Here is a 21,782-nt window from a genome sequence, read left to right as displayed (position 1 = left end):
ATTGTCACTCAAATAAAACAAATGTAGCTCTTATATATGTGTATGAACTTTGTGAATGGCAAAGCATTAATTCTGGTGTTTTCATTCTTTTTTTCCTATCAGCATGGCTAGAATGGGTAAACTCTACCATTTACATGCAGGAAGTAATAAAGTTTAGAGGTATTACTTTCAAATTTTAATTTGATCAGATATGTTATTGAAGACCATTTATCATCTTTAAAAGAAATACTGCTGAGGGGCACCTGGGTGGCTCATTGGGTTAAAGCCTCTGCATTCGGTTTGGGTCGTGAGCCTGGGGGTCCTGGGATTGAGCCCCGCATCCGGCTCTCTGCTTGGCGGGGAGCCTGCTTCCTCTCACCCCCATCTCTCTGCTTGCTTCTCTACCTACTTGTGGTGTCTGTCTGTCAAATAAATAAATAAAATCTTAAAAAAAAAAAAAAGAAATACTGCTGAATTGTCTTTTTTTTTTTTCCCAGAAGTATATTAAAACCAGGTTATGCTTTTTTATTTTCTTTTTTTTCCTTGAAGAAAAATGATAATTTGTTTGGAAATTTTTTCATGATCTATTTCATCCTTTTGATATTTCTGTATCTTCTCTTACTCATCCTTGTTGACTTCCTCCATAGTCTTCTATTTAGGTGAACATAGTAGGAACAGTTCTTTAAGATTGTAATCATGTATATTACTTATTTTAAAATATTAGGCCATAGTGTCTTCTTTTTTCTTAGAGAATAAACTTGCTGAAGAATTTATTTCTAAAATTACTGATAGAGGTTTCTTTTTTTTTTTTTTTAATATTTGATATATTTATTTGAGAGAGAGACCGTGAGAGAGGGAACACAAGCAGGGGGAGTGGGAGAGGGAGAAGCAGGGTTTCCGTTGAGCAGGGAACCCTACGTGGGGCTCGATTACCTGAGCTGAGGGCAGCCGCTGAACAGCTGAGCCACCCAGATGTCCGGATAGTGGTTTCTAAAGTGACTTTTAAAGGGAAAATTACTTTAAAAATTTAAGGAGATTTAAATACACATATATTACATATTAATATTGATCCTATTTGATCAGTTAGCATTTTGAAGAATTATTTTTGAAGTTCACTGTAATTGTACACTTCAGAAGTTTGAAAATAGTGTATTGTATCTGGTATTATAAGAATGCACTTTAAGAAGTAGCTGAAAAATAAGAAAAATAGTTTAAAAAATAGTTCTATGTACCATATAGACAAGTTGAATTTTTTCAGTAATATCTCATTTCCGAATGGCTTTTTATTTAGGTGTGTATAATTTAATATGGAAAAATGAGAGTGTTTTTGTAAATTTTCATTTTTAAGAGTAAAATTTTTTTGAGCAAAGTATAATGTACAGATTACAGTAAAGTATTATCTGTACATTATCCATATCCATTTCTACTTTCTCTGCTTGTGAACTCACATCATGATACATACACATAATGGAATATATTTGAACTGTATTTGTTACATCAGTTTAATTTTTGGTCATGAATCAACTTGATCTTTCCCCATAAAAGTTATATTAATTGTAGTAGCATTTAGATAACCTTAAGCTTTCTGCTCATTTAGTTGTTGGTTTTATAAGCTATATAGGATATACTTAAACTAATAATTGTGATATTTTCCAAATCATCATCAGTTAGAATGCAGAATTATAATTTAGTTATTTCATCTGTGAGAGGCTTTTTTTTTTTTTTAAGATTTTATTTATTTATTTGACAGACAGAGATCACAAGTAGGCAGAGAGGCAGGCAGAGAGAGAGGAAGGGAAGCAGGCTCCCTGCCGAGCAGAGAGCCAGATGCGGGGCTCGATCCCAGGACCCTGGGATCATGACCTGAGCCAAAGGCAGAGGCTTTAACCCACTAAGCCACCCAGGCGCCCCCATCTGTGAGAGCTTTTTTTTTTTTTTTTTTTAATTGAATTGATTTATTTATTTTCAGAAAAATAATATTCATTATTTTTTCACCACACCCAGTGCTCCATGCAATCCATGCCCTCTGTAATACCCACCACCTGGTACCCCAACCCCCGCCCCCCGCCGCCACTTCAAACCCCTCAGATTGTTTTTCAGAGTCCATAGTCTCTCATGATTCACCTCCCCTTCCAATTTACCCCAACTCCCTTCTCCTCTCTAACACCCCTTGTCCTCCATGATATTCGTTCTGCTCCACAAATAAGTGAAACCATATGATAATTGACTCTCTCTGCTTGACTTATTTCACTCAGCATAATGTGAGAGCTTTTTGAAGTAGATGCTTTGTCTCTAAGCTGGAAGGTGTTTTTGCTACACTTGTTAGGGCTGCTAACCTTTTATCCAACCAAAAACAGATTTTTGACATTTTTCTTCTAATATAGGTAGCTGTTCACTAAATTTATATAATTTTCTCATCTTTTTACAGTATAGAAGGGATTTTGTTAATATTATTTAACTTGAAACATTTAAAAAGAAAAAATTTAATATAATCTACTTTAATTCCTACTTCAAATTCAGGGTTAGTATTTATCTTCTTTCCCAGGTTGGAATTAATTTTTTTTTCTTTGCTTAAGATTTCATTTAACAGATTCTTATTGAGGCCTGCTATGTTGCAGGCACTGTATTAGATAAAGAGTATGAATGTGAAGAGGGTGCTGCTCCTCCGCTCAGGACTTCCGAGTCAGTCTGTGGCTTCCACTGCCCTTCTTTTGGCCTTGGTGCAACTGCCAGCTTCTAGCTTGTACTAAGGTTAATGGCCTATGTGTGTATTTAGTGAGAGGACAGACATGCTGAATGAGGGAATTGATACTTAAATACTTAAAGGGAAAATTAATATTAAAATATCTAAGGTGAATAGATAAAAATAGAATTTTTCACTTCAGTAGTCCCTGTTCTTTGATAATACAGGTATTTGAATGTCTTCTTCCAAGTAAAATGAACAAACCTGTTTGTTGAATCTTTCCTTCTGACATTCCTTGAACTTAGTGTTTATGGAGCATGATTGTTTAATACCTGTGTCCTAAGTTTTGCTAATACCCACTTAGATTTAGTTATAACTAAATTAGATTCTCTTAGTTCAGTCTGTTGGTATCAAACAATCTCAATTAAGCCTTGAAACTTATCAAGTTATGGACAAATAATCGGTGTATTATATTTGGCTAAACTAAGTAGGTCTTAAAAAAAGTTACATGGGTGTATTTCAAATACTTTATGATTAAAAGTTGCCCTAGGGCTCCTGGGTGGCTCAGTTGTTAAGCGTCTATCTTTGGCTCAGATTAGGCGCAGGTCCTGGGATCAAGCCCCTGTATCTGGTTCTCTGCTCAGTGGGAAGTCTCCTTCTCCCTCTGTTTCTGCCTGCTGTTCCCCCTGCTTGTGCTCTCTCTTTCTCTGTCAAATAAATAAATAAAATTTTTTTTAAAGTAAAAAAAAAAAAAAAAGTTACCCTATTGTGTCACTCTTTTACATAGAGTATTTCAATCTACTTTAGTAAATTTTTAACCAAAGCTACTTTAACCAAATAAGCTGATTTTATAGACTTTACTTAAAAACCTGTTTACCTTAAAAATTTAGTTTATTGCATAATATTATAGTGGTTTGATTTAGGTTTTTACAGAAAAAGTAATAACAGTTGTCAAATGCTAGTCACATAACATCAGAAATCATAGTTGATGAAATATTATCCCATGCATGTACTGATTAGGTGAGAATTTGAATCTTGTAAACATAAAGGATAACTTCCTAAAATCTAGCTATAATATATTCATATGAAGTGACTTGAAGTATGGTAATTTTCTTTATATTAAGGTTGGCAAACAGCAGTTTTCCTGAAAACAAATTCCCTGCATACTAGAGTATTAGAAAATGTGAAAAGCTATTCTTTTGTGATTTCTTTATGCTTCATTTGGCTTGTGCCAGCATTCCAATATTCTCTGTATTATCCAACTTAAATACTTGATGCTATTAAGGTAAATTATATAAATAACAGAAGATATCTTGAATACTAACATTTTCTAATAACCTTACTATTTTTAACCACAACTGAGGCTGTGGGCCATTTCATTGCAAACATGGTAAAGGAGGCTTACTTAATGCCTACTTCACTGATGAATAGGTCGGCAGGGGTGTTGTTTGACAGAGGCAGACCCTTCCCTAGCAGTGAAGGGCCTGACTGCCATGGTGCTCAGTCTCCACTGGTGCAGTAAATTAGATTCTCAAATCCACTCCTACCCCTGATGTGGGTGTATTACTGTTCTGCCATCAGACACTCTGTAGTTTGTGCCTATTCCCAGAGATGAAAAAAAAAAAAAAACCTATTTGGGGATATTTCATATTTGAAAAGAGTAAAGTTACTTTAGTGGTAAGGAATCTAGTATTAGTTATTACCAACGATGAAAAAAAGGCATAGTATATTTTACTCTGTTGACAGGGGTAAAGGTTGAATTTCTTGTCATCACTGGTAAAAGAACAGGGGTTACCCCTACTCAGCTCTTCCCTCGTCTTCCCTAAATCTGGTATGAAATTTCATCAGTGTAGCCACTTTGCCTTTCTGGATGTATTAGCTTAGGATAGGCGTTTTTACTGAAATCTAGAAAAATGGAACCATTGCTTCAGGGTGACATATAAAATACTGCCTAAGGGATAAAAAAATATTGCATAAATTATGCTTTCAACTTCTGAGTAAAATAATACATTGGTACCTTATTTTTGTAGGCAATATTTCATAGCCACCTTTCTCAGACCTTAGTAGTGCTTCTAATAAATATTCCAAATATATACCCTTTGTTCACATTTTTGGGGGAAATGTATTCAACACCAATACATTTTTTTGACTTGGCAGATTTTTCTTTTTTTTGCTGAAAGCACTAAATATATCGGGGTGTGTGCTTGCATGAGTGTATTTAAGAAAACCTTTACTATTTTTATAATTTTTAAAAAAGATTTTATTTGTTTGACAGAGATCACAAGTAGGCAGAGAGGCAAGCAGAGAGAGAAGGGGAAGCAGGCTCCCCGCTGAGCAAAGAGCCTGATGTGGGGCTCGATCCCGGGACCCTGAGATCATGACCTGAGCTGAAAGCAGAGGCTTAACCCACTGAGCCACCCGCGTGCCCCAAAAACCTGTACTACTAATATAGTGGCTATATATGCAAATGCATACCTTAGTTAGAGCTGTATGATTAGATCATTTTCATGAGGAAAGGAGTTTTAATAAGAATAGTTTAGGAGATAAATGAGCTGGAAAAATTTACGTTAAGGAAATGTGTGCTATACTTTAAAATACTTTTATAAAAAATGGTTAGAAGAAATGTTGATGCTTAAGGGGATTTCCAATGAGAAATTGTCTTGATTTCTTGTCAGCTTGCAATTAATTGGAGTCCTTTGGAAGACATTGGTCTCACCTGCCCATACAAAGACAAATTTCTTTTCTCATAGTGAAAAATTGGGGTTCTCAGTGCCAAGTCATCTGTAGCATCTAATTGCTCCCTCACCTTGGATACATTAAATGTGATAGAGTTGAATTCTTAGAATCAAAAATAATCATGCCTTTTTAGAAATCAGAAAGGGAAATAAGTGTACACACAACTGTCTTATCTCGTCCCTTGGCTTCAGATGCTATGTGCCTGCTGATGGTTTTTTTTTTAAAGATTTTATTTATTTATTTGACAGACAGAGATCACAAGCAGGCAGAGAGAGAGAAGGGGAAGCAGGCTCCCCACTGAGCAGGGATCCCGAAGTGGGGCTCGATCCCAGGACCCTGGGATCATGACCTGAGCCGAAGGCAGAGGCTTTAACCCACTGAGCCACCCAGGCGCCCCTGATATCTTTTTAATCCTGTATTTCTAGCCATTATCCTCTCTAGTTCTGGACCGAAATTGAAAACTGAACAATCATACCTGAACGTGCCACATCCATCCTACACTGATCTATCCAAACCAAAAATTAGTCCCTAAACCTTTTTACTGTTTTTCAGCCTTACCTGGATTTCAGAACTAATCATCTATTTATTCATCCTTTAACAAAGCACATGCTTTGTGGCATGCATGATATTAGGTGCTGGAAAAACAGAAATAATATAGGTTTTTTTTAGTTCAATGGAGAAATCAACTCTGAACACTTTTGTTTCACTGTAGTCGGTCACCAAGTCCAGTCTGTTTTTCCTCCTAAGTACAAATGTCTCTTGGACTTATTCCTTTCTTCCCACCCACCCTGCATCACCTTAAATACGTAGCTTCATTATTTCTTAGACGAATGCACCAGCATTATGACTGGTATCCCTGTCACTGTGTACTTCTGAATTTATCTTCCAGTCGTCAGTATAAATCTTAAAAAATAAATTTGATCTTGTTTTTCTGCCTTCACTTTTTAAAATGAGCTGTATTATCTGTAATACCAATTCTCCATTCCATAGCATTACATTTTCCTGTAACGTTCTTCTGCCACTTTCTTTATTCACCCTCTGTACCACTTACAATCAACTGTCTGGTCTCTGAAAACCTACCAGTTTTTCTTTTGTATTGTTATATGTACTATCTCCCTACCACTGTTGAGCTCTCTTTTATGCTTCATGCTCTACACCCCCAAATGCCATTTTTCAATGACTACACATTTTGCCTTCCTACCTGTGACTCATTCTCTTCTCTATAATCAGATAGTTGAGTCTGTACATATCACTAGCATCCATCCCTCTCATATTGTGTCATGACCATTTTATTATGTGTTTGTCTTCTCTGACACGTTGAATTCCTTGACGCCACAAAGACCCTTGTCTTTTCATTTTTGTGTCTCTCACACAGCGCCTTCAACATGAGATTCACTCATTGAATGAATGGTTTCCCATTCTCCTCAGCTTGCAGTTATGGTCTTCTAGATATGAATGATTTGCAGTCATTTGTGTGCTAAGTTCCAGAGAGGAAATCAAAAGAGGCGCTCTCTTTAGTTCTCTATTGTAAAAACATATATGCCAGTTTTTGTTTATCTGTCTATAAGTGAAGACTAATAGTCTACTCCCCACTTTTTTTTGGAAATAATTCCAAAGGTGAATTCCCAGAGGTGATGATTTTAAGTTGAGCGTCTTTGACAGCATTTGCCTATCCCTTCTATTGCCACACTCATCAGTTCTACTTTGTGTGTGTGTAACTGTCAGTTGAACTCTCTTGGTGTCCGCCACGTGTTCATGAACGATCACGTCATCTGAAATCAAATCAAATGTGGTGCTTGTTGGGTTGTATGAACCTCATGCATTAACATATCATGTGTTAAGTTCTTTTATTTAAATAATTTAATAGGTTTCAGGTTGTAAATCTCCTCCAGGACAAACAGGACAGGGTATTTCACAAATCAATTGACATAGATACCAACCTATGAAAGTATAAAAATAATGAGCATGTTAAAAATTAATTACAGTTGTAAATTGATTTCCTTTTGTTGGCAGAAAGAACATAGTTTATTAGCCCAGGAGCAGGTTCACACTGTTTTAACATCAAGCACTTCCAGCTGAAGCTTGTTAGTGACTGCCTCTCAGATTAAGAAAAAAAATCCTCACTGTGGTACATGAACTCCTCTTGTTAAGACATAAATAATCAGCTCATCCCCTACATAGATGAGAACAAAGAACGTAATAGTACACAGAGCAAAGATTAACTAAGTAAATACTGCACAAGCCCATTTAACATGTAAATTAGAAAATACCCAAGTATGAGTAAGTTTTCACTTGTAATTTTTCTTTGTGAATGCCTCCCTCATGACCAAGAAGCTAGTCAGAGGGAAAAAATAGATACTTTGGCATGTGACTTTAGGCAGATTGATTATTTTAAGATAAAGTAAAATAAAATTATTTAATTATGGTCAATATTGCTGGCAGTACATGAAAGCTAGGGAAATACTGGTTCTTTGAAAGCAGAATGCTTCAGATTTTTAGGCGTTTTATTTTTAAACCAAGGACTAAAAACCAGAAATCTTATTTTGAGGAAAAACATCAATGGCAGCATATGACTCAAGCTTAACACTAATATTAAATGGTTCCCATAACTCTTTTCCCCATTTCTCAACCTTTGTCCGTATCTTCGGCTAGATCCTGACTTCTTCTAGTACAGCTTTTTTTTTTTTTTTTTTTTTAAACTTGATTCTGTATTTCCTGGCACCAAATCTAAATCCTGACTTGGAAAAAGAAAATCCACTCCCTGGGCTACTTTCATATTCATTTGAATTTGAGCTTGACACAACAGACAAGAAAAGCAGCTGTGGAAGATGGTTAAAATCTGAAAATTACTGACAAAAGAATATTCCTTAATAGGTAACAGAAACCAAAGAGGGGGGTGATAATTTCCCTATGAAAATTTAAACTAACTTAAATAATGAAAATGACACCTCTTGAGAATGATGTCAGTGCTTCAGGAAAGATGTTTTCATTGCTTTTGCCTTTAAAAATTTTAATGTTTAACCTAACTTAATGTTTTCAACTGTAAATGGTCTTAAATCCACAAATGTCTGAGAAATTTTGTTTTGTAATACCATTTTTAGTGTTACGTAATTTTAGATTTTAAGAAATCATGCTTTTCCCCACCTTAAATTGTCTTTTACAAATCTAACCTTGAAAACTAATTTTGGGGCACCTGGATGGCTCAGTGGGTTAAAGCCTCTGCCTTCGGCTCCGGTCGTGATTTCCAGGGTCCTGCAACGGGCTACTCTACTCAGGGGAGAGCCTGCCTCCCCCCCTCTCTCTGCCTGCCTCTCTGCCTACTCTCTGTCTGTCAAATAAATAAATAAAATCTTTAAAAAGAAAACAGTAATTTTATGTCTAATATGCAATCTGATTTATGAAAAGTTAACATTTCATTAGATTAGTAAATTCCACTTTAATATTTCACTTTGGTGACATCACACCCCTCACATCTGATAATTTTGTTGACAGGGTTGTTGATTATTCTTAATGCTATTACCTGTATCCTGGGTCAGGACATTTGGCTGTGTGGAGATATTTTATCCTTTTTGTTACAGTTTCATTAAGGTCTTTGTTTTGTCTGTAGTGTCTCTGCTGCTGGGTTTCTAACCTCCAGCACACTCACAGAACCCCCTTTCAGTGTGTAATGCTTCCAGAGTTGTCATTTTACTCCTTCTACAAAGCTTTCCCTAGTCTGTCCCAACAAAGTTATCACTTCCTGTATTCTGCAGCTCCCTTTTGGGGTAGTGTAAGGAATATCAGCTTTGGATTTAGATGGTATTCAGATTCAGTGCTGCTCTTACAACTGTTAACTCAGTGACCTTAGACATTTACTAACCTCTTTGAAGGTGTTGCTTCATCTGGAAAAAGAGGTTTATGTATAGTACCTAATTCATGGTGGGGTTCTTGTGAGGACTGAAGAAATTAAAATGCCTATCACAGTGTCTATAAGTTAGAGGTCTAGATCTGTCAATGTCTGTATCTGATTTGTAGCTTGGACTCAAGAATAAGTTCCAGTCCCCATATCACTGTTACCCGTGATCTCTAATATTAACCAGTCCTATAACTCTCCCCACCCCACCTCCCCCACCTCTGCTAGATCCTGAAGGAGGGAAGGAATGCCAGCTTACATATATAGCATTCTCAGGAATTTTGAGGAACACTGGAAGACAAGATAAAAACACTGACTGGGGTCTTCAGTACAGTAGTTAATAGCTTTGGCAGACCACCTTCTAATATTCATCAGTAGTCAAAGGGAGGCATTATTATTGGCTAAGCACTTTTAATATTCTAAGCACTTTTAAACATTCTAAGATTAAGTGCTTAATTTAAAATTATTACAACTCGGAAATTTTTTTGGTAAACCTCTAACATGGTCTGCACATTGTATGTATTCTTTTTCACGGGGACTTTTGGATTAAATAATTTTGCAGCATCTGCTGAAGTGCCTCAACATATTTGTTTGGGGTGAATGACCAGGGACTGATAATGCCATTCATCCTTTTATGATGTCTGTTTTCTCATCCGTAAAACGAGGCATTGATCTCCAAGGTTTTCAGTCCTGCTGGACTAGCTCAGAATTTTATCTTGTAGTCATTTTTGTATTGAAGCATTTGGTTTTTATAGCCCGCACACAAACAGAAAACTTTCACAGTTTTAAGAAATAGAAATAAAAAGTAAATTTTGGGAAAATGTGGAACACTCAGGCTGGGATTTACATAATAATAGTTTTGCTATAATCATATGTTCTAGAGGAAATAAGTTGTACAAGTCACAGATTTGTAACAACTTTGTGAGACCGTTATGGGCTCAGAGCATGAAACCAGCAGCTACAAATCCTTTGCTGCTGAGCCACAAGTCATAACTAACCATCTGGCTTTCAGTAAGAAAAATCTGTAATCTGTATGCTTTTTAAAATCTATATAGCCTCACCACAGTAACACATCAATATTGAAATAATTAACATTTCTGATTTGTCTATTTTAAGCAATATTTTTTCGAGTAATTTCTTAAATCCCTATAAATATGAGTCAAAAAGTGTTTATAATTTCTACAAGTAGGTATTTGTAACTTCATAGATACTTAAACGTTTTGAGAGAGTATTTATTCTGGCAGTTTGTAAGGTCTTTCTCAAAACCCTCTGTATTTTGTGTATTTTATCAATGTATGTATGTATATACATTTTTATTGGGGTATAATTGACATACAACATTGGGGTATAATTGACATACAACATTATTCCTTGTGTATAACACAAGGAATCAAGATTTGCATATACTATGAAATGATCACCATAGTAAGTCTAGATAACATTTTTCACCATATGTCATTAAAATTTTTTGTGTGTATTTATTTTATTGGATCTTGTGTGTCTATTTTTTAAATAAACATTTTTGTGGGAGGTAATTATAGATTCATGTTCATTTTTAAGAAATAATATGGGCTCTTCCTATATGCTCTTTATTCCGTTTCCCCCAAAGGTTACATCTTATAAAATTGTAGTGTCAAAAACAGGAGTTTGACATTCATTCAATCCACTGCTCTTACTCAGATTTCCCACTTTTACATATATTTATTTATATGTATGTCTGTGCCTAATTGGTTAGTGAAATTTTATCCCATGTGTAGGTTTGTACAGTCAAGATACAGACCAGTGACATCACTACGATTTTTTTTATAACCATACCTACCTCCTTTCTACTCCTTCTGTCAATCCTTGGCAACGACCAATCTCCATCTCTAGAGTTTTGTCAGTTCAAGAATTTTTATAGGGCCACCGGGTGGCTCAGTCAGTTAAGCATCTACCTTCGGCTCAGGTCATGATTCCAGGGTCCCGGGTCAAGCCCTGCATTAGGCTCCCAGCTCAGTGGGGAGTCTGCCTCTCCCTCTCCCTCTATTGCTCTCCCTGCTTGTACTCTCTCTGCCAAATAAAAATATAAAATCTTTTAAAAAAAAAGAATTTTTATAACAGAATTATTTAGTATGTAATATTTTGAGATTGGCTTTTTCCACTCAGCATAATTAACTCCTTTGAGATTCATCCAAATTGTTACATATGTTATAGTTCATTCTTTTTCTTATTGCTGGGTTATATTCTGTGATATGGATATACCACAGTTTGTTTAAACATTTACTCCTTGAAGGACATCTAGGCTCCCCATTCTTTGTTTTGTTTTATATAGTTTTGTTTTTGACTGTTAGAAATAAAGCTATGTGAGCATTCATGTATAGGTTTTTGTGTGAACATGCAGTTTGCTGGGATAAATGCCTGATGGTGTAATTGCTAGGTGGTAATTGTATATTTGTTTTATAAGTGATGTCAGTGTTCCTTTGCTTTCCAACTTTCTTTTCTTTGTTTTTTAGATTCATCCATTTATTTGGCTTTTTTTTTTAATCCACTTTTTTCTTCTCTCTCTCTCTTTTTTTTTTTTTTAGTTTTAGAAGTAGAATTTAGTGATTCATCAGTTGCATATAATGTCCAGTGCTCGTTACATCAAATGTCCTCCTTAATGCCTATCACCCAGTTATCCCATACCCCTTCTTCCTCCCCTCCAGCAACCCTCAGTTTGTTTCCTGGTATTCTGATTTTTTATGGTTTGCCTCCCTCTCAATTTTCTTTTCTTTTCTTTCTTTCTTTTTTTTTTTTTTTTTTTTTAAGATTTTATTTATTTATTTGTCAGAGAGAGAGAGACAGCACAAGCAGGCAGAGTGGCAGGCAGAGGCAGAGGGAGAAGCAGGCTCCTCGCCAAGCAAAGATCCGAGATGAGACTCGATCCCAGGACCCTGGAATCCTGACCTGAGCTGAAGGCAGATGCTTACCCAACTGAGCCACCCACATATCCCTCAATTTTCATCTTATTCTTTCTTCCATTTCCCTTTGTTCATCTGTTTTGTTTCTTAAATTCCACATATGAGTGAAATGATGTGGTATTTGTCTTCTCTGACTGACTTATTTCACTTGGTGTAATACCTTCTGGTTCCATCCATATTGTTGCTAATGGTAAGATCTCATTCTTTTTGGTGGCTGAATAATATTCCATGACATATATGTATATATGTATTACATACACACACACAAACACACACATATACTTACATCCCCCACATCTTCTTTACCAATTCATCTGTCATTGGATATCTGGGCTCTTTCCATAGTTGGGCTATTGTGGACATTGCTGCTATAAACATTGGGGTACATGTGCCCCTTCAGATTACTATGTAAGTATCCTTTGGATAAATACCTAGTAGTGCAATTGCTGGGTCATAGGGTGGCTCTATTTTTTAACTTTCTAAGGAACCTCCATAATATTTTCCAGAGTGGCTGCACCAGTTTGCATTCCCACCAACAGTGTAAGAGGGTTCCCCTTTCTCTGTATCCTTGCCAACATCTGTTGTATACTGAGCTGTTAATTTTAGCCATTCTGACCGGTATGAGCTGGTATCTTGTGTTTTTGATACTTTTTTGAGTATCTGGTGGTGGTCTAGTTTTTAATCAGAGGTGATTTAGAAAATTCATGGGGGAGATAGTCTATTTGATTTATCCGTATTTCTGCTCTTTCCACTCTTCTGTCTTATTTCCTGTCATTCAGGGTTCCTTCTAACATTTTCCTTTTTGTTCGAAGAAAAATTCCTTTGATTGTACTTTGAGGGTAGGTCTGCTAAGTACAGATTCTTTAGTTTTCCTTTGAGAATGTCTTTATTTCCACTTTATTCAGGAAGGACAGTGTTTTGAAATATTGAACTCACAATTGCCAGTTTTGTGGGGGGCAGGATTTGTGTTCAGTCCAGGGAGGAATAAGCCTACATGGGTAGCTTTCTGCTCTCTATTGGGAATTAGGGAATGCTCAGCTTGGATCACTTTGTGCTGCTGGATGGAGAATCACAGGACCCCCTGCTTTTTATATTGTTCCTCTAGTCCTTGGTCCCTAAGTAGTCTGCCTTCCTGAGTCCTCCTTTGGTTGCTTCTTAGGTTATTTCCCGGGTATGTAGTTGTCTAAGGAAGAACAGTAAATATGAATCTGTGACATCTTATCTGGACCAGAAGTTCTCCTATTTTTTATATTTTCTTTCTAACGTTACTTTCTATGCTCTTTGTTAGTATTTGTTTATACAGTATATTCAAGGGTAATTCAAAGTTCAGTTGCATGAGAAACCTTCTGTAAATTAATGCTAACATTCTTTTCAGAATATTCAAAGACATTTTACCATTATTATTTAGGGAGTTTACTCCCAATCAAGATTAAATCCCTTCAAGACATTAATTTTAGGGCGCCTGGGTGGCTCAGTGGGTTAAAGCCTCTGCCTCGGCTCAGGTCATGATCTCAGGGTCGTGGGATCGAGCCCCGCATTGGACTCTCTGCTCAGCAGGGAGCCTGGTTCCCTTCCTCTCTCTCTGCCTGCCTCTCTGCCTGCTTGTGATCTCTGTCTGTCAAATAAATAAACAAAATCTTTTTAAAAAGACATTAATTTTATTGACTGCAGTATATTCCAGTTTATTCTTCTTTGCTAGAAACATTTTGCATTTGGGGCCTTACCAATGGGAATGACTCTAACAACAGTATTGGTTGCTGTGGCAAATGGGAAAGACTGTCATCCACCTCTACCTTATGCATGCACATGGACACACACACAACTGGGACACCATATATAATGAATCTGGTCCCAAGTACCTTCACCATCTAGAGACTTCTGCCATATTCCCACTGATCATATCAAACTATTCCCACTGATCATATTTAGGTATTAATGCTAGCCTGGAGATACAATTTCATTATGTTATCATGAACATTTTAAGTTGGGCAAAGAAGTAAATTAGATCCACAGTACTTAGAGCAACTCACGAGGTGCTGTAAAAAGTTTCATGAATATGCAATTAGAAATAAAAATCAAATGATTTTTATGAATTGGCTAATGGAGAGGAATGTAGATACTCTTTTTTAGGTTTTAAAAATTTTATTTTTTAAAAGCTAACATGAAGGGTGCCTGGGTGGCTCAGTGTGTTAAGCCTCTATTTTCGGCTTGGGTCATGATCTTGGGGTCCTGGGATCGAGCCCTGCATTGGGCTCTCTGCTCAGCGGGGAGCCTGCTTCCTCCTCTCTCTCTCTCTGCCTGCCTCTCTGCCTACTTGTCATCTCTGTCTGTCAAATAAATAAATAAAATATTTTTTAAAAAAATTTAAAAAATGAGAGTTAACATGTAAAAGGAAACTGAAAAACACAAGAAACGAAGAACAAAGTTACCCATAATCACAAACAGTTTATAGTTTGACTTCTAGGTCCGATGTGTGTGTCTACAAGTAAGCATTTTAATGTAGTTAAGATAATGCTTTTTTACACACCATGAATATTTACCATTTCAGCGTCCTCAAACTATGAGTATTTTGATAACCAAGAATACATTACACCATTTCCATCTGAAAGAAAAAAAAAATGTAATCCTGCTTTTCCTGGCAACAAAAATTTCCTAAAAGACAAAATGGCAACCCTCTAGATAAAGATACTGGCAGAGGTACAATTAAAATACTGTATTCCCTTAATGTTCAATTGAAACTGAGACATAAAGTAACAAGAGTACACAATGTACGATGCTTCTAAATTCATTATCCAATCTGTACTCTTCAGATGATTAGCAAGGAGCTATGTTTGCGTTGACTCACTTAATGTATTCCTACAGTCCAGAAAGACACACACATTAACAGTTATCATTACAATGTAAATATGAACACATCCACACACATCTCTCCTTCTACGCTTCCTTCTGCCTCTCTGCTGCCATCTTAATAAGTCCTGACATTTCTCAGAGACAGCTTAACAATTCCATGCCCTGGATGCTTCTTTTCTATCAGTAACAAAAAGAAACTTATAAATTGATTAATTCACTAGCTGTACATTTTATCATACATTGTCACCTCAGGACATCCAAAAAGCTTAGATGTTGCAAAAAAATGAACCTTGTGCACAACAAACAGAGGTACTTCATAAGAACGCATACACAGACCTATGGTTATAACCCAAAATCATCTTCTTGATGTGGAGATGCTAACAAAAAGCCCTTCCCTTCACCCCTCTTCTGCCCCCTCTGCCATTTTAATGACTAAGTATAGAACTACATCTAGCTCTAAGAGGGCAGTCCTCTGAGATAGATAGATATTCATGAACTTATACATGTATAGAAATAATTTTCCAAAAGTTTCATGTATTTTCTTCTTAAGTTAATATGTTTGAGATTCAAAGTGTTCATGCCATAAGTTAATCTTTGTACATGATTCTTTTTTCAGTTTTATTCTAGCAATATTTTAATAAACTGGCAGAGTACTTTTAAATTGGTACATTTGTACATTGCTTTGTGTAGTATTCTCTTAAACTCTGTGTATTTTTGTTCATATGGTAAAGTCAAGGAATAAAAAAGTCTCTGAAATTAGTCACTTTTAATTTGAAATATCACATCCTAATTTAATTGCTTCATTTGATTTTAGATTTTTGTGTGTGTGTGTATTAGCTCTTTGTAAATCATACTCTCCCCCCTCATTGAACAGTCGTCTTAATGTTTAATAATTTATAATTAAAAATAATTAATAATTTTTGACTGCTGTATCTTAAAGTGATACTCTATCCTTCACACAGTTTACACGATTATCCATGGAATTCTTCTAGTGACTTTCAGGGATTATTTAGTTCAACTTACTGCCTTTGGAATTTTGTTGCAACTAATGTGATAAAGTAGTAAAAGTAAGCTATCCAAAAATATTCTTTAAACTCTAACTTAACTAAAGACAGATTTTTGTGTTTCTTTATGAAAAAATATATAAGAATAATTTAGCATGCAATTCAAGTTAAAGGATTAAATATATGAGAATATTGGAATTGCAGGAAAGTAGAAGTTATAAGAAATATTACAAGGAAGTGCCACTGGCAAAGTAAAAAGGTAATTAATGTTTTCTTCTATTGTAAAAGGAAACTGCTAAAGAAACCTGCATTTAATAGTAAGGAAGATTACTGTGTGAGTTTCAAATGACTATTACTAACCTACTTTAGCAAATGAATACCTTACAGAAAAATAGAGAAGATTGAAGTTAATGTATGCATTTTGCTGTAGGAAACTGTGTTAATTCTTTTCTATATAACCTTCTTAAAATTTCAGGCCTACTTTCTGTCATGATTCCTACCTGCTTCCAAAATAGGAAGGATAACGAGTTTGTCTTGATGTTCAGTGATGTGTACTCTTCCTCAAAGACCCGTGTTATTCCTTGGCTGCCAGTCTTGCTCTTTGTCTCGTTCCTTCATAGTAAAGATCTCAAGCAACTCATCTTGTAAGAGAGATGAGCACTGGGCATGCATGTTGTCATTATTAAATGAACCTTTCTTTCAGTCTCTTTTAAAATTGTTTTATCTGTGTTGATATACCTTCATTTTTCCTTTTAGTTAGTATTTGATGTATCTCGTTCTGTCCTTTGACTTTTAACTTTCCCATATTCTTCTGCTTTAGAGGTATCTCTTCTGAACAGTATAAAGTTGGATTTATTTTTTTCAGGCAATCTTTGTTTTTAATTTTCAGCAATTAGTTTACTTTTAATATAATTACTAATATAATTTTGTTTTTGTCTGTTATTTTATACTTTCTATTTTTGTTTCTTTCTTTTGGGTTGATTATTTTTATAATTCAGTTTTTCCTCTTTACTAATTTAGAAGTACATACTCTTGTTTTTCTCCTCTTAGTTGTTACTTTAAAAATTATAACAGTCGTGCTTATCAAAGTCAAAATTTAGTAAGTGCTATTATTTTCTCAGATACCATAGAACTTTAGAACATTTTAACTTGATATTCTGTACTCCCAATCTATATATTACTGGTATTGTACACTTTAATTTTATTTTTAAACCCATAATACATTATTGTTATCATTTCTGCAGTCACATTCGTTTCGATTACCATTGTTTTTTCCACCCTCTTCATTCTTCATTCCTTCTTGCATTTCGCCTTTTAATGGGATGACTCCCCTTCACCTAGAGGTGCATTTTAGGAATTTCCTTGAGTAGGTATCTCTTGGTAGCAAACCTTTGATTGGTCTTAGTTTGGACATGCATTTAATCATCCTCAGTGTTAAAATATTGGTTTTTTCTGGGTATACAGTTCTGAGTTAACAGTGACTTTTTTTTTTTTTTTCCAGTAAACTGAAGCAATCTTTTCATGATTTTATGGCTTTCATTGTTCTTCAGGTATCTATAGGTCCAGCTGCCACTTGTTGGAAAGTAATGTGTTTTCTTCTCTAGCTACTTTTAAGAACTCCTCTTACCTTGTAGGCTGCACTTTTTCACTATGATGTGTTTAGGTGTGGATTTCTTTTGATTCCTCTTTCTCTGGATTTATTTAGCTCTTTAATTCTGTGCTTTGGTGTTTTTCATCTCCTCAAATGAATTTCCCGTCTGTTATCTCTTCAGATATTGCTTTTGCTCCCTTTTGTCTATCTGTTTTCCTTCTATATCTTTGATTAGAAATATGTTCAATTATCTCTTTTATATTTTCCCTCTTTGTATCTGTGTACTCTGCATTTTGGTTAATTTCTTCAGAACTGTTCTCATGTTCCTTAATTTTCTCTACAGCTGGGCCCAAACTGCCATATAATTCTTAATTTGTTATATTTTTAATACAGATATTTTTAACCTGCAGATAGTTTTAGGTTTTACTTTGTTTCTAAATAAGTCAAGTATGGTATCTTAGAAAGCTATATGAAATTCAGTGTTTTCAAATAAAATAATATAGTTTTAAATAAATTAATGAACTATTAGAAAAACTCATTAAATTTGAAATTGAGGGGTGCCTGGGTGGCTCAGTCATTAAGCCTCTTCCTTCAGCTCTGGTTATGCTCTCAGGGTCCTGGGATCGTTCCCCCGCATCAGGCTCTCTGCTTGGCCGGAAACCTGCTTCTTCCTCTCCACTGTCCCTGCTTGTGTTCCATCTCTTGCTGTGTCTCTCTCTGTCAAATAAATAAAATCTTTTTTAAAAAATGAAAAATAAAAATAAAATTTGAAATTGAAAAATAATGCTAATAGGTAGTAATAATATAAATAATACCTCAAATTACTAAATACTGTGTTCTAGGCACTGTGCTGAGTGCTTTATAGAGGACATGATTTGATGGGCATATCACTATTTCACACGTTTTTAACAATCAGTTTGATTTTAACCATTTTTGTTTCATTGAACGTTAACTCCTACACTAGATAAATGGAAGCTCTTATTTTTTATAAAAATGTAGAGTAACTTGAAAATTTTCTTTTACCATCCGTTAACTTCATTTATATATACATATAAAATGTTACTAAGGAAAGCATTTACTAGCTTATGAAATCATTTTTGCCTTGAGCCATTTTTACTTTCCTTATATCTTCATAGGATGAGGTAAGAGTACTAACTGTAGAAATAACGTCACTTAGGAAATAGCAATAATGTGTGCCAGCTGTAGGCTACTTTGGATTCTCTTTGATTTTGTATCACCTGAATTCTCATTTCTATCATTTCATTTTCCTCTTTGAGTTTCTAATGAAAATGGGAAGGAATTTATGGGATTAAAATGATTTAATTACCTCTTTGACTCTTCATTTTACTGCCTATCCTATTCAAAATCAATCAAGAAAAGGTCTTTCACTTTTCGCCTATTAATACCTGTTCTTGAACTTCAAAAATTAAAGTTAAAGGTAATGATTAAAAAATATTCTTTTTACATCCCTGTTGTAATACCTATCGATTTTGATATTTGTGAACACCATTTTATTATTTGGGGGCAAACCCTAGGAAAGAACGGGTATACTGTTTGTAATTTTATGGACTGGAAGATATTTAGCATATATGCCAAAATGGTTGATCCATACTAAGAGTCCAATAAATATTTGTCTAGTGAATTTTAAAATGTTATATATAGTAGGTCATTATAAAACAGATACTACTCATTTTTAGCTTAATTTCAGAAAAGATCTGTGATTAGTTTCTAGTAAAAGTCTAGATGTTATTTTCTTAATGTGAATAATAGCACAGGCCCTGTGATGCGTGAGGCAAATCTCTTCTTCTTTTTTTTTTTTAATTTATTTTTTATTTTCAGCATAACAGTATTCGTTATTTTTTCATCACACCCAGTGCACCATGCATTCCGTGCCCTCTGTAATACCCACCAGCTGGTACCCCAACCTCCCACCTCCCCGCCACTTCAAACCCCTCAGATTGTTTTTCAGAGTCCATAGTCTCTCATGATTCACCTCCCCTTCCAATTTCCCCCAACTCCCTCTCTTCTCTATCTCCCCATGTCCTCCATGCTATTTGTTATGCTCCACAAATAAGTGAAACCATATGATGATTGACTCTTTCTGCTTGACTTATTTCACTCAGCATAATCTCTTCGAGTCCCGCCCATGTTGCTACAAAAGTTGGGTATTCATCCTTTCTGATGGCGGCATAATACTCCATAGTGTATATGGACCGCATTTCCTTATCCATTCGTCTGTTGAAGGGCATCTTGGTTTTTTCCATAGTTTGGCGACCATGGCCATTGCTGCTATAAACATTGGGGTACAGATAGCCCTTCTTTTCACGACATTTGTATCTTTGGGGTAAATAACCAGGAGTGCAATTGCAGGGTCATAGAGGCAAATCTCTTCTGAAAGTGTGGCCTAAGAAGCCAGGCAGATACTAAACAGACGTGTTTCTAGGGGTGAGGTCAGTGAGTCCAGTTAAAGTTTAAAAATGATGGTGGTATAAAGAAGCACTTAATTCTGCCCTGCATATTGAGAGGAGTTTCAGTTATTCATTTCACTTCATTATCTGATGCTCCATTCTTGTAGTGGATATGATATTCCATCATAGAAGATGGAATAAAGTTTGAGTCTTTTCTTATGACCACCCTTTAACAAAGACTCTCTAAGATGTAAATAGAAATTTGTTGAGAAACAATAAAATCGCCTTCTAACGATTTTTATCCCCATAGAAAATCTATGATGACTAAGTTTCTAGATAGGTAGCAGTGTTACTAGTTCGTTAATTTTGGTCATTTTTTAAACTTTTCCTATCACTTAAAATAATTTATATAATTATTTGAATAAAGGAGTTGATTTCCCTGATACAGTTTATGTTTATGGACTTTAGTCAAACACACTAATATCACATCTAGAACTTAATGTTATCTCCAAGTCCTAAAAACAAGTTTAAAATTTTCATGTTACACTTTGGAAGATTAAAAGTGAGAGACAGCTCAGTGAGCCTAGGGGGCAGCAGTGGTAAGGTGTGGTGGTGTAGCCTGCAGAGTCAGGACTCTCTAGAGCTGTTGTTTAGGAACTGGCCATTAGCTTTTAGCTTTTAGGTTTTTCGTAGGTTTTGGTTTTGTAGATTTTCCTAGAGGTGGTCAGTATCTCAGGAATATGATGGGAATTAATTATACAGTTCAAACTTCAGGAGACAAATGTGTAAGCCAGAATGCCAGTTCTTTGATAAATATTGTTAAGGAAACTAGATATTGAAAAAATTATTGAACAGATAGGATATTTAAATTTACTGATCAGCTCAATAAACTCAGAATTAAAGTACTGATTTTTTTTTATTTTAAAATTTTTTATTTTTTATAAACATATATTTTTATCCCCAGGGGTACAGTTCCGTGAATCACCAGGTCCACACACCCCACAAAGTACTGATTTCTTAATAGGTATGATTTAATGAGCAATTCCTCTGTGCCAGGCATTGCAATAGTACCTTGACTTTCTGCTCATTTTTGGTTATCTCATAAGTACTTAGAACATACTGCATGGTTGGATTTTTATTATTCTTCTGATTTTTAGTTTTGAAAATTGAGGCTCAGTTTGTTGAAGTGATTAATCAGAACTGTAGTAAGGAAGAAGATAGGTCTTCCTAACTTTGAATGTTCCTTATTTCCTCTCTGAAATGAGAAGATTAAGCATGGAATCAGAGTGGGTTCAGTAGTGGGAGTGGGAAGGAGATTATTGGATGATCTTAATACTTTGAATGACAGATAAACAACTCCACCTCCACAGTGAGCACCTACACAGATTTCTGAGCTAATGCGCAAGGAGCCCTTCAGTCCTGTTGCTGGAGGCACACCACCCAAGTCTGGCTCTTGAACGTTACCTTTTTTACAGATCATCCCCATTCAACACATACTGTTTTTCAGGCAAGTGTCTAATATGCCTCTTTAGATGTTAGCTCTCTTAGCTGTGATCACAGTTTCGTTAGGATTTTCAGAAGTTTTGAGTTGTAGTTAGGAAAGTTAAATCCTAGCCAATTGAGTTTCTGGCACTGTCCCATCATTATCACTTCAGGCAAGTCAGTGAGCATCTTGATTACCACATTGGTTAAATTAATTA

The 21,782-nt window shown here is 35.4% G+C and overlaps 1 protein-coding gene across 10 annotated transcripts in view; it reads left to right on the top strand.

Annotated features, from left to right (window-relative positions):
* Positions 1–21,782, top strand: part of ORC5 (origin recognition complex subunit 5) — a 99,509-nt gene that overhangs the window by 54,877 nt on the left and 22,850 nt on the right. For 2 of the 10 annotated variants that reach the window (XM_032304653.1, XM_032304650.1), the window contains one exon: positions 21,453–21,583. The exons of 5 other annotated variants lie outside the window; for them this stretch is intronic. Coding sequence is in view for 3 of the 5 variants with exons in the window: in XM_032304650.1 (XP_032160541.1) it covers positions 21,453–21,455 (3 nt within the window). In the remaining 2 variants the exon portion in view is untranslated. Of the gene's footprint in view, positions 1–21,046; positions 21,107–21,452; positions 21,584–21,782 lie in introns of those variants that run through there. 3 more of the 10 variants (XM_032304646.1, XM_032304647.1, XM_032304654.1) reach the window with 3 other exon arrangements.

Source organism: Mustela erminea, chromosome 11 (genome assembly GCF_009829155.1).
Source record: "Mustela erminea isolate mMusErm1 chromosome 11, mMusErm1.Pri, whole genome shotgun sequence".
Taxonomy (NCBI): domain Eukaryota; kingdom Metazoa; phylum Chordata; class Mammalia; order Carnivora; family Mustelidae; genus Mustela; species Mustela erminea.
Note: the sequence above shows the minus strand (reverse complement) of the source record. Positions and strands in the feature narration are given on the sequence as shown.